Source organism: Alosa alosa, chromosome 15 (assembly GCF_017589495.1).
Source record: "Alosa alosa isolate M-15738 ecotype Scorff River chromosome 15, AALO_Geno_1.1, whole genome shotgun sequence".
In the NCBI taxonomy this organism is placed as follows: domain Eukaryota; kingdom Metazoa; phylum Chordata; class Actinopteri; order Clupeiformes; family Clupeidae; genus Alosa; species Alosa alosa.
This window is the reverse complement of record NC_063203.1, coordinates 22820745-22834796: the sequence shown is the minus strand read 5'-3', so window position 1 is coordinate 22834796 and position 14052 is coordinate 22820745. Positions and strand designations below refer to the sequence as shown.

Sequence of the window (14052 nt, the reverse complement as noted above, 5' to 3'; positions counted from 1 at the left end):
ATCAAGGCATCCATCGGTAGTGTTCAACACACTGCTGACCGTACTCCGCTGTCTGTCATCACATAAAGCCCACCCCATTCTGGATAAGCAGTAGTGATTGGTTCCTGGGGTTTTGATGATGCAGAAATCAGCTTGAATGGGAGCGACACCAGACATACCAATGGACCAGATTTCAAATGGGCCCACAGATTTGTTTGGGTACACTCAGGCTAACATCACACCACAGTAAGGAAAACAATCCGTTATAAACAATGACCAGTATTCTGAAAATGATTCTCATATTGCAATAGTACACTCCACAATGGAGTGTTTGGCAACGAGTATTTCTGCTGCAATGGAATCAGGTGGACCAACTGACCCTTCAACATTGAAGGCATCTTGCACGCTACAGAACTGCTTATAAAATGTAACAAAGTGTCATTAATCTTATATAAAGATAAAATCAGCTGGTATTGTTTTCAGTATAAAGACACTTACCTAGCTTTCTTGTAAAATTGTCTCATATTAAAAAAGTTTTATCATGAAAACATGCAGATTTGTCTTCCAGTGCATTGAGCAAATTTGTCTTGATAAGAATCCTTAAAATAAGGCAAACTCTAAAAAAAAATTGTGTCGAAATGATGTAACGAGAGAACGCTTGGTAATTCTCCTTATACTAAAAACTATATATATAATATATTTTTTTTAAATATTATTATAAAGAAAGATTCATAACACTTTATTATTATTATTATTATTATTTTATTTTTTATTTTTTTGCAGTGTATCTCTCTTGCCAAAAGTACATAGGTCTCGTTGTTTACTAGAATATTAGCCTATGTATCTGCTGTGCTATTCAATATAGGCCTATATTTTCACTGTCTTCTATGGTTTATTGTGTGCATTTAAATGTAAAATACATCATTTGTCTGCATTAAAGACAACAAATTGACATATTTTTGATCAAATGCATCCGAGTGTTGGTTTGTGACTAAGGTCGTCTACCCTCTGAAAACATGGACTCGGAGTGTAACAGGCTGCAGGTTATGGCTAATAGAGAGAGAACGAGCAGCAATAAAGCTGACAGCACACTATAAATTAGAACTGGTCAGTAAGAGATGCGATGCGCTTGGACAATTTAGTGTCTAATGGTGGATTTACGGCCATTATAGTAGCAATACACCAATGTGCCACACGGGAGCGATAAGAGACTACTTTTTCAGACCGTCAAATTCAGACAGAAGTCTCGCATACAGAGACTCAAAAACATTTATGGGTCTCATGCAAACTCAAAAACATTTATGGGTCTCATGCAGCCAAACAATATGGTTAATTTGATCAATTTTATACAATCATTTAAAAGCTTATAACAAACTATGCGGTTGCGTAAAATGGAAACCGTCCCTGTCAAGCCGAATTAAAAGTTACTGCAAATGCATTTTGTCAGCAGAGTTTCCCCAAATTGCTCTAATGAAAACTGTCAACAACGTTTGACTCTTTGGCCCGATTCCCGTACGCTCGCAGTCTTGGGGGTGTTTGGTCGATGGCAACACTGGATACTCGTGGGTTGGAGGGGTAGAAAGGGGCTTTAGTTCCGCTTCCTCTGACCATCGCGCTCGGTACTGCTGCTGCTGGCTAACATCACATTGTGGGAGCTCAGAAGCTGTGCTTCAGCGCAGACAGTGAAAACGAGGCAGGCAGGCAGACAGACAGACACACATTCACACCATCGCTCCAAGGATAACAACGCGCATTTGTTATCCAGTTTTCACTCTTGTTTTCTCAAGACGCAGAGAAAGGAGACGCTAGGTGAGGAGAGGAAAAAGGCATTGCCCCCCAAGGAAAGGTTACCGATGAAGAAATGGCAGCAGAATCGACCCGGAGATTCACCAAGAACCTACTGAAGCCGGGGAGCGCAGCGGAGATCAGGCAAACGGCATCAAATGCTGTCAGACACTCGGCAATTGTGGTGAGTCGTTGAGAATAACAAACCTATACACCTATTCGGGATATAAAGAATTTGCCTCGTTTACCATGCAGCTTTGCTTTGTACAAATGCGATTATTTCTCATGGTTATGTCGGCTTCGTTTGTCCACCCATGCCATTGAGAATGGCACCAGTATGAACGATCATTGCCCGGCGAACTTGACGTTCATTTCTGTCATTCATTGATGACCGCAACATAAAACGCTACAGGCTGATTGATTTCTCCCTGTCACTTTATGTATATGGTATCCCTACTTCAGTTATGTCCTGGCGTGTTGTTTCATTGGTTTAAAGCGCTAATGTGAAACAATTGGTTGCAGAAAATACATCTGAGCAGAACTGCATTTGTGAATGGGTAGCCAGGGGGGTTTTACTCTGGAGGAGAATGGTCCATTGCGCCGAATAATCCATTTCGAAGTCTACACGGCTATTGCAGATGTATGTCATGTTGATGGCATATAAATAAATAAGTGAATTCATAGTACTACTACGCATCGGCGGGAAATAACCTTCAATGCCTTGAGGCAAGGATGCTGTGTGTGACGTGCGCAGACGACAGCGTGAGCGAGCCCGTCTAGGCGAAACAGACAGACTGAACTGGGTGGGGGGATATCACGGGGCTCTGTCGGAATTTCTCATCTTATTCCACACTGGATTGCATTCAAACTCGCCTTCTATCGTTCGCTGAAGTGTGTTGTGTTGTGCTGCCTGTGTGTGAAAATCAGCGGGAGTATCGCATGTGGATGCGATTACCGAGCAGAATCGCGGCGGGTCTCTGCCACCGACCACGGCACCGCATGACGCGTTTTGCCAATGCCGCACATTTAGCGCGCTACAGTATTTTGTCCCCCGCCCCCCTTCCATTAGTTTACGCTCAATGACGTAGGACTCAGCCACACACACACACACACACACAGGGGGAGCGTCGGGGCATGGACGCTCCCTGTAAGTGGATTACGCAGTGATGTGTACCCCTCTGAGTCTGTGCGGTAGCCTATGAACACTGCGCTCAAGGTGACCCGGGAGACTAAACAACACAATATACGTTATGTGTGCAAACGTGTCTTATCCATATTGTCTAATGCCATATGACCATTTGCCTTTTAACCCCATAATCTGCAACACTGCATGCATAGTTAAACCCACCATGTCAAACCCATGAGCCGACTTTCCTATGTAGGCTAGACTAGTATCTCAGCATAGATACACCGTAAAGAAGGTCACATGGCTTTATAATGGCTGCGATTCAAATTATTTATGCAGTACAAGGACAAAATAGAAAATAGACAAAATAGTACCACCGGTTGTCTCACTGTGCAGACAGTAGAATCTTGGCTATGAGAGGGAGGGAGAAGGCCGGTCATATGTACATTAAGGTCATAGCTATGATTATGACAGAGGTAGAGAGGGAGAGTCATTTCCTCCACAACATATATGCATATTGCAATGCAAACTGCATCTGCCATACAAGTGACCCATTTGTCATATCAATAAAGGATTTTGAATTTGAGAGAGAGAGGGGGCGAGAGAGGGGGCGAGAGAGAGGGCGAGAGAGAGAAAGAAAGGGCGAGAGAGAGAAAGAAAGGGCGAGAGAGAGAGAGCGCCTGTTGAAGAATAGGCTTTCCAGCCGCTCTTGACTCACAGCTAATTAGACAGTAATACAGGCTTATCTGCAGGGCTTTTCTATGCTTAGAGATGGGTTCCCCTTTGTGTGTGTGTGAGTGTGTGTGTGTGTCAGGGATACAGGCAGCTTAGTAGTCATCTACAGAGCTCTCTTCTTCTTTTTCTCTTCCTCTCTTTCTCTTCCAATTCCCTTCCTCTCTCTCTCCTTCACTCTGTTGCTCAGACTCTCCCTATCTTTCTCTCCATTTATTGGACAGGACTGTCAGTCAGTCATCTTCAAGGACTTTTTCAATGGTAAATAAGCTGAATGTGTCGGCCTCTCTCCCCATCTCTCCGCTTCTGTCATAAATTATCCATCTATCTGTCCCTCTGTCTCTCTATCTTTTGTTTCTCTCTTCTCTCTCACATCTCCCCTCTCTCTCTCTCTCTCCGTGCCTCTGTTATCAGACATGCTGTTGGCTCAGTGGAGGTCTATTCCTGGGCCAGTTATCGTGCCTGTGAAGGGGCTCTCTGACAGAAGTGTGTCACTAACCCCGTCTGCACACCCCCCAACGCCCACCCTCCCCCCAAGCACGACAAGGGAGACGAGGATCTTAGCCTGTCCCACCCTACAATGCCGTGTGTGTCTGGGGAGTGACCCCTGTCTGTCCTAGAGGGCCAGAGAGGAGGCCAGAGATGTGTGTGTGTGTGGGTGGGTGGGTTGTGTGTGTGTGTATGTGGGTGGGTTGTGTGTTTGTGTGTGTTGTTGTTGTTGTTGGGGAGGTTATAGCTCCTACTCACTGTCAAGTTGAAATGCTTTGTCAGACTAGCCAAATCACCAACTCTTCATATCACCAAAGAATTTGTGACCATACAAAGAATTACACGATTGTTTATAAATGTGTGATGGATGCTGTTGACATTTCAGAAACACTTTTGAGCAACATTCTTTCTCACCCAATGCAGTGTCTTTGCGATCGCATTCTTTCCAGAATACTGGGCCTGCAGCAGTACCAGGAAGCAGAGCAGCTTCTGCTGAATGTAAGAGCATGTCACGTGACGCCATGCTGTCCCTGTTTGTGGCAGCCATTGGCCCCCACAAGCCTGGTCTTTACATTAACCGCCATAACTGACTTAGACATGCTGAGGGAAGACCCTGTTGCCATGTAAGCTGGGCGATGTACAGTAAGGCCTCCGTGTGTGTGTGTGTGAGAGAGCGCTTGCGTGTTATGCCTGAATAACCCTTGTGTGTTTCCAGCGAGGATTATTGTAGGGAAAAGGTCACATTAACCATTGTGCACTATAAGCATCTTACGGCAAATCAGATCAATGACACTGCCTCTCGTATGTGTGTGTGTGTTTGTGTGCGTGTGTGTGGTGTACATGTTTATTTGCGTACGTGTGAGTGTGTTTTTGGTGTGTACTAGTGTTGTGTGTGTGTGTGTATGTGGGTCATTGTGTGTGTGTGTGTGTGTATGTGTGTGCAAAAGAGAGAGAGAACACATGAGTCATATTGAGACATATGTAGAGAGACATAATAGTAAGTGTCCTCAGGTTGGCTTTGTTGGCGGGTGGAACAGTGCAGCACAATCAAAGAAACTGTGAGAGCTGTTTCCAGATCAGTCAGAGAAACCCTGAGAGAAGCTGTTTCCAGATCAACCAGAGAAACCCTGAGAGAAGCTGTTACCAGATCAATCAGAGAAACCCTGAGAGAAGCTGTTTCCAGATCAGCCAGAGAATCCCTGTGGACCCGGCCGTTTCCAGATCAGCTCAAATGTACTGCAATTTGACAACTCAGCAGCAGCCAGCAGCACAGAGTCTGGGATAGATGCAGATGTGTGTGTGTGTGTGTGTGTGTGTCTGTGGGAGTGGGTGTGTGTGTCTGGGATAGATGAGACTCCTTCAAAATTGCGAACAAAGGCGAAAGGTCGTGAAAAACATCTCTTTGTTGAGTTTGCAACACTCAGACAAACAGTCTGAGGAGATTGGCAAACTGGCAATGCTGGAACAAGGGTTAACATTTCATTTAAACAATTTGGAACGTTTACAATAAAACATTACAATTTAAAAGTTCAAAGAAAATGTGTTGGCCTTCAACATTCACATCTGTTTGGCTCATTCAAATGCACTTCTGCTCTGTGTCTAGCATCAATAGCTTTTCTGAAACTTGATGCAGTTCACCTTGTAGTCTTTTTTTCTGAGTCCTGAACGCAGACTGAAAACACAGTTTGCTTCTCTGCATCTAAAAAAAAAGCATTCTTTGATTAAACGCTTTAAGGATCTTTACCAAACCGCCACAAGTCCCACTTTGATGAAGGATCTATCTCAGAACTCTGTTTGGCATGAAAGGTTCAGTCATCTGTTTTACTGTACTCCAGCTGAGCTCTTACAAGAACTGTTAGAGTTCTAAAGACTGTAGGAAGAACCCCTGTGTAAAATTAATGCAGTGTCTATACAGATACTTAATGCACGCTGTTCCTGGATGGATTATCTGTTTAATTCATCCCTCACCCTCTCTAATCTATGTGTTTGTTAGATCAGTGTTTGTTAACTGGTGGGTCTGGACCCAAAAGTGGGTCGCGGACCGTTTTGGGGTGCGTTCCCAAAACCATAGTTGCTAACTAAGTTAGCTAAGTTAGCAACTTTGATGGTTGCAATGCAATTTCCCATTGCCAACCAACTAAGTTAACAGGTTAGCAACTATGGTTTTGGGAAACGCACCCCTGTGTGGGTCGCAGAGATTGTGTTTAAAAAGAAAAGAAATTGCTCATTTAAATTGCTACCTTATCAGATCTAACATTGGACCTTTATTTGTTTGTCAGTCATTGCCATGGATATAGATAGACGATGTTTATGTGACAGGTCATGTTAGACATCATCTTAGCAGTAAACACAAGTAGGCTACTACACCTGAATATTTGAAGTAGGAATACATCACGGTGTTAGATGATTTTTCTCTGTTTGTGGGTATGTGCTGGCTCTCCCAATCTCTCATTCTCTCTTTTTGTCTGTGTGTGTGTGTGTGTGTGTGTGTGTCAGACCTCTCAGTCTGTGTGGTGGTGAGTGTTCTTGACAGGTTGGCATCCACATTCGGGCACAGCTAAAGGCAGACCTAGCCTGTGTGTGTGTGTGTGTGTGTGTGAGAGGGTGCCAAAAGCAGTATGCCCCTCTGCTGTACTGGGACCCAGGCGCAGTCAGAGCTGTCCCAGTGATGGACTGCTACCCTGCCTGGTTCTGTTCCACCACTGTGTATGTGTGTACAGTATGTGTGTGTGTGTGCTTGTGCGTGCTGATTCCTACTTGTGTAGCTGTGTGTGTACAGTATGTGTGCGTGTGTGTTTGTGTGTGTGTGTATGTGTGTGTGTGTGCATGTGTGTGTGTGTGTGTGTGTGTGTGTGTGTTGTGCACATCTGGGTGCTGCCATTACATTTGTTTGCACACCTGGCAATGGATTGCTGTGCTTCTGGACTTTATTGGTGTGTATGTAGGCATATACGTGTGTGTGTGTGTGGAGGGTGTTTGTAGACAGAGTGGAACATGTGTGTGAACATGCATAGTAATCATGCATTCTGTGTGTGTGCGTGTGTGATAACAGTGGGTCCTCCACCCACTCCTGGTCCTCCAACGTCTTAAGGCAGGGTGTGAGAGGAATTCTAACGAGTCATAATGCATTCATGCGAGCCACACACACACACACACACATTCACGCATGTATGCACACACATACACAACCACACTCATGCATCTTTGCACATGCACAAATACACACACACACACACACAGAGGGGGCTAGTTAATTCCCAGTAGATCTCGCCCTGTGTTTGATTAATTCCCTCCATTTGTTTCTTCTGAGGTGTGTGTGTGTGTGTGTGTGGTCATTTTCAGATGTAGTAGTAATTCTAGGTTGCCTTGCTGTATTGTGTGTTCTCCATATGGATGAGTATGAGGAAGAACCTTTTGGGCTCTGTACAGCTGTGAGATGCACTGCGTGTGTGTGTGTGTGTGTGTGTGTGTGTGTGTGTGTCTGTTATTTGATGGAACATGTGGTTGGCTATGACTGATATAATGGTAGTTCTGAGAATGACAGATCCTCTGCCTGCATGTCACAGGCTGTAAGCCTGCCGTCGCCTCTAACGTTATTAGAAAACAGATCTAGAGCTGCATCATGGTGGATCATGTAATCTCTTAGCAAGCCAGTTAGAGAGGAAGAAGAGGCTTATAATCTTTCTGCAACCGCAAGCCATTCCGGTTCAAACACAATCATAGTGTTGGTCTGATCATGGGACTGAAGCATCACATTGGGGAGCATTAGAAGCAAAAGTGAAACACACACAATCTATGATTAGTAATAGATTTGCCTAATCAGGATTCTCATATTTTTCACTCACACACACAAGCGCACACACACACACACACACACACACACACAGAGACTGTAGAGTGTTCATGTGGGAGTATGCAAATAGCGCTGTATGTTTGGGCGAGACTGACTCTGAAGCTAGTTTTCCTCATGGACTCACACACATGTTGTCAGGAATAGATGCTTTGAGTTGGTGTGCATGCCTGTCTATGCTTGTGTGACTGTGTGTGTGTGTGTGTTTGCTTGTGTTTGTGTGTGTGTGTGTGTGTGTGTGTGTGTGTGCGTGCTTGTGAGTGAGTGAGTTTTGCATTTTTCTACTCGTTGATAAGAATAGTTGCTGTGAGTTGGCGTGATGACATGTTTGCATGCTGTGTCCCTGTGGAGATAAAGATCAAACAGACTGTTAGCTTGAGTTGAAACCATGCCAGTGTTTTTCATGTTAATCAGCGCTAGCATCAGTATAGCATTGTTTCAGTGTTGGTCTGAATAGGGCATGGGTAGTTTCAGTGCTAGCATCAGTATAGCATTGTTTCAGTGTTGGTCTGAATAGGGCATGGGTAGTTTCAGTGCTAGCATCAGTATAGCATTGTTTCAGTGTTGGTCTGAATAGATACATAGATATACTTTATTGATCCCTAGGGGAAATTCAAGAATAGGGCATGGTTAATTTCAGCGCTAGCATTAGTATAGCATTGTTTCAGTGTTGGTCTGAAGAGGGCATGGTTAATTTCAGCGCTAGCATCAGTATAGCATTATTTCAGTGTTGGTCTGAATAGGGAATGGGTAGTTTCAGTGCTAGCATCAGTATAGCATTGTTTCAGTGTTGGTCTGAATAGGGCATGGGTAGTTTCAGCGCTAGCATCAGTATAGCATTATTTCAGTGTTGGTCTGAATAGGGCATGGGTAGTTTCAGTGCTAGCATCAGCACACCAGTATGTCAGTATGCTGCCTCTAGCTAGCAGCTGACTTGGCTGCAAGATGTAGATGAGGGAGACAGTCCGTAAGAGAGGCTGGATAGTCTGCAGTGTGGGAATGTGGGTGTGTGTGCGCTCACACGTGTGTGATTGAGGCTGGTTGGAGCAGGTCTGTGGGACTTTACAGCAGTACTGAAAGAGGTCGTCTGTGTGTGTGTTGATCTGTGTGTGTGTTGGTGTGTGTGTGTGTGTGTGTATTCTGTGGTCGGTGGTTGTCTGCTGTAGGCTTGGCCTCAGCAGAGCAAACCAGGCCAGCAGAATCAGGCCTCATGGGTGATCGCTCTCTGGATGCCTTCCTTGTACTTTGCACTCTTGGATGTGTGGAGGTTACTGTATTACTATGACAACACAAGCCATTCATATCACATTGTCTTTTCAGCAGATGCCTGACATTGCACCTCATCACTATATGACCTTATGTACAGTATATGTGGTTATGTGACAGTTATTATAACCTAAACAAGTGAGAAATTACCCAGCATGCACTGCTCGCATGTCACCAGAATTTATCTGTGCCACCCGAGTGAGAGGCCCCAATGCCAGGGTGCCCATGGCCTCCCTCTGTGTGTGTGTGTGTGTGTGTGTTTATGTTTATGTATGTGTGTGTGTGTGTGTGTGTGTGTGTGTGTGTATTTATGTGTGTGTGTGTGTAGATGTGTGTGTGTGTATGTCCATGTGTCACATGCTATCACCTCTACCCACCCCTCTACCCTGGCCTCTTTCCCAGCCGGCCAGCCCTGCGTGCCTGTGAGGGGGCATCCAATGAGATCCTGACCTCTGGGGGACTGAATGAGTGGATGAGTGAGAGGGTGATTGAGTGAGTGAGTGGGCGAGTGAGTGACCTTTGGCAAAGTGACCCCAAGCCATTGAGGCCTCTGAGGTCGTCGGTAGTGCTGCAGGAGATGGGATGAGTATGGAAGCCCATCATGCACTGGGGCTGGACTGAGAAGTTTGGATTCCCATCATGCACTGGGGCTGGACTGGGGAATGTGGAATCCCATCATACACTGGTGCTGGACTGGGGAGTGTGGAATCCCATCATGCACTGGTGCTGGACTGGGGAGTGTGGAATCCCATCGTGCACTGGAGCTGGACTAGGAAGTAAGGAATCCCATCATGCACTGGTGCTGGACTGGGGAGCGGCAGCATCAGCACGCTGTTAGAACAAAATGGGATTCATTCAGTTAGTTCTGTTTCTCTTTCTTGTTGGCATGTCTGCTCATAGTCAGACTGACCCTTCCCCCATCCCCTGAAGCAACACTCCCTCTCTCTCTCTCCCTCTCTCTTCCTCTTTCTCTCTCTCTCCTTCGTTCCGTGTCTTTTTCACTCTCTCCCACTCTCACTCTGTTCATGAATGGAGTTTTGCATTTCTCTGCCGACTCTGTGTGTGTGTGTGTATTGCTGTTTTTGTGTCTGTGTGCCAGTCTGTGCATCATTGCATATGTGCATGTGTGTGTGTGGGAGAGATGGTTTATATGTGTATGTGTGCATGTGTCTGTCAATGTGTGCATCATTGCGTGTGTGTATGTGTGTGTGTGTGTGCGCACACTTTGCATTTATCTACCCCTCTCTTGCGAAACGAGGCACGTCTGTACGCCCCAAGTGCCCCCCCTCCCCAAGAGGGCTCTGTGAAAGAGGCCTGGGGTCAGAGTTGAGAGTTCAGAGGTCACTCTCTGTGGTTATATTTAGTGTTTTGTTGTGGGTGATGGGGGGTGGGACGGGGCTCCACTGCTGGAATGCTCCCTCTTGTTCTTTCTCATTTTTTTCTTCCGCTCATGCATGCTTCCTTCTCTCGTTCTGTCATTCCTTCCTCCCATCATTCTTTCTCTATCACTTCTTTATCAACACATCTTTCAGCCCATTATATTGCTGTTATCCAAACATGCTTTATTGACATGAGAAATGCTGCATCAGAAAGAACAGTAAAAATCTGAATGAAAGGACAAAAGAGAGCTTGTTAGCAGACACCATCACTCTCTTCTCCTCCTTCCATCACTCTCTTTCTTCTCCTCCTTCCATCACTCTCCTTTCCTCCTTCCATCACTCTCTTTCTCTCCTCCTTCCATCACTCTCTTTTCTCTCCTCCTTCTATCACTCTCTTTTCTCTCCTCCTTCTATCACTCTTTCCTCTCCTTCCATCACTCTCTTTTCTCTCCTCCTTCCATCACTCTTTCTTTCCTTCTATCCTCTTTCCTCCTTCTCTCTCCCCTCCTTCTCTCTTTCCTCCCTCCTTCCATCACTCTCTTTTCTCTCCTCCTTCCATCACTCTCTTTCCTCTCCTCCTTCTCTGCCCCTCTTCTCTTCCCTTCTCTGTGTCTCTTTATCTCAGGGCTAAAAGTGTGCCACTCAGGCACCACAACTGAATTCACACATGAAGTGGGCTGTCGAAAATAAGATGATAATATGTAATGATGTAATGCATCAAATGTTTCCTTCAGATACCTGAAATGACCCTTGATTTAAACTCTGTCATCTGCTTTCTGTTTGTTGTAGCTTTGTATGCGCGTGCACACACACACACACACACACACACACACACACACACACACACAGACACACACACACTCGTGCACACACACACACACACACACACACACACACACACACACACACACACACACACACACACACACACACACACACACACACACACACACACACACACCCACACACAGACACACACACACTCGTGCACACACACACACACACACACTTGTACACACACACACACACACACACTCGTGCACACACACACACACCAAAATCCTGATTTCCTCTCTCTCCCTTCCATTTGCTCCATTGCTTTTATTCCCACTCTCTTTTTTCCTCTCTCTTCCTCTTGTTTCTTTCACTCCATCTATTCAGTCTGTCTATCTCTTACTCTCTCCATTTCACCCTATTTCCCCTCATCCCTCTCTCCTCTGCCTCCTCCCCCCAACTCTGAAACCACATGGGAAAGTCCAACATCACACATAAGCAGGTCACCCAGGGTCACACCATGTACGAGTGTTCTATGGGGGTGTTGTGGAGGGCTCTCTCAGGCTCTGAAACATCTCTCTGTCTGTCTGTCTCTCTCTCTCTCCCTCACTTTCTGTTGATCTTTCTCTTTTCATGTATGTCTCCCTCTCTTGTCTTCTCCCTATCTCTCTCTCTCTCTCTCTCTCTCTCTCGTCTGTCTGTGTTGAGGCCATTCCGCTGTCTATCCACAATCCTGTCACCACAGCACTGGTGACCACGGCACACCACTGGCCATGTAAACAAAGACTCAAGGAAGACTCGACTCAAGTTCAGGGAAATCCTTGCTGTCTCATATGTGCTGAGACTGAGTGAACACATGCACACACACACACACACACACACACACACACACACACACACACACACACACACACACACACACACACACACACACACTCTGTCCCACTCTCTCTCACTTTCTCTTGGCGGGTGACCCAGTGAGGCTGCAGTGTGTTTGTGAGATCTGAACCGTCGGCTGGACCGACAGACAGACAGACGAGGATCTGATTGAGTTCATCCTCTCAGGGTTTAATCCGGGCCGGCTGCCGGCGGCTGGCTGGTTGAGTGGGTGGGTGAATGGGCAGGGAAGGGAAGGACGGAACGCAGCGGCCCAGGGAGGAGAGGCTGAGTGGGGGGAAGGCCTCGGGCTAATCCCCCGGAGATTACAGGTGATCAGAGGAAGCACTAAAGACTGGGCCAGCCACAAGAGAGAGACGGAGACTGTGTGTGTGTGTGAGAGAGAGAGAGAGAGAAAGAGAGAGAAAGAGAAAGAGAGAGAGAGAGAAAGAGACATGGAGGAAGAGAAAGAAAGGAACAGATAGAGAGTCATAGGGAGAGAGGGTGACAGAGAGAAAGAGAGAGTGAGAGAGAGCGTCAAGGAGAATGAGTGAGAGAGGAAGAGTCAGAAAGGAAAAGAGAGAGAATCATAGGGCGACAGAGAGAGAGAGAGAGAGAGGAGGAATACAAACAGTGTATTCTCTCTGGGAAAAGTATAGCAGGTCATCATCATTGCTATCACAGCCCAGAGCAGGATGCTTAGGAAGGCTCTGCCCACACACACATTTTTGTGTGATTGTGGCAAGTGAATATTTTATATTGGGAGTTCTCCATCATGAATACGACACCACGCCAACACAGTGGCTAGTGGTGCACAAGCACACACACAAATGCACACACACACACATATGTGTGCACGCACACCATGCCAACAGTCAAGAGGTGAATGTTTGTGTATGGTACACAACAGCCCCCCCTCACACACACACACACACACACACACACACTCCACATTCAAATGTCTATTTTGTATATGTCTATTTTGTGTATAATTGTGTGTAACTGTGGAGGGTTTCTTCAGTCCCTTGACACACACAAAAACACACACAGACACACGTACACACACACACAAACACACACACACCTACACACACACACACACACACACACACACACACACACACACACACACACACACACACACACACACACACACACAAAGCCACTGCGAAGTATCAGCCAGTGAACTCCTCTTCCCCTGTCGTGTTAAATGAGAGGAGAGCAGCTCCAGCTTCAGTTCCAGCAGCCTACCAGACCGACACACACACACACACACACACACACACACACACACACACACACACGGCAGTGCTCTTGCTGTCTGTCACATGCACTTGCACACTTGTTCACTTGCTCTTCTATTTGACTCTCTCCATCTTCTCTCTCTTCAATTATCTCTCTTCCTTTCTTTCACTCACACTCATCTTTCCTCTCTCTTTACATATCTCTCTCTCTTTCTTTCTTTCTCTCAGACACCCTTCCTCTCTCTTCACACCTCTCTTCCTCCCTCTCTCTCTCTCTTTCTTGCTCTATGACACACTCATTCACATCCTGCACTTTTTGCAGAACAGCTATTCTAAGCACGCTGTGATTGCAGTGACTGAGCCCATCAAATGAACTGTGAGTCAGTTTACTCCCTCTGGGCCACGTCTGGGCCAGGGGTGTTGCGGACTTGGCTGGCATCCGGGTTAGACTAAGTGCTGCGGGGCAGAGGTGGTGAGCTGTGTTGAGATGGGCATCGTTAAGACGGCTTGGCACTGGAGCAAGGGCACTTAGGCCAGACAGATACACAGACA

At 46.1% G+C, this 14052-nt stretch overlaps 1 protein-coding gene across 1 annotated transcript in view; it reads left to right on the top strand.

The window, feature by feature from the left end:
- Positions 1–1623: 1623 nt before the first annotated feature.
- dock10 (dedicator of cytokinesis 10) overlaps positions 1624–14052 on the top strand; it is a 139963-nt gene continuing 127534 nt past the window's right edge. The window contains exon 1 of the mRNA XM_048265304.1: positions 1624–1948. Within this exon, the coding sequence (XP_048121261.1) occupies positions 1841–1948 (108 nt within the window). The 5' untranslated portion in view covers positions 1624–1840. The remainder of the gene's footprint in view (positions 1949–14052) is intronic.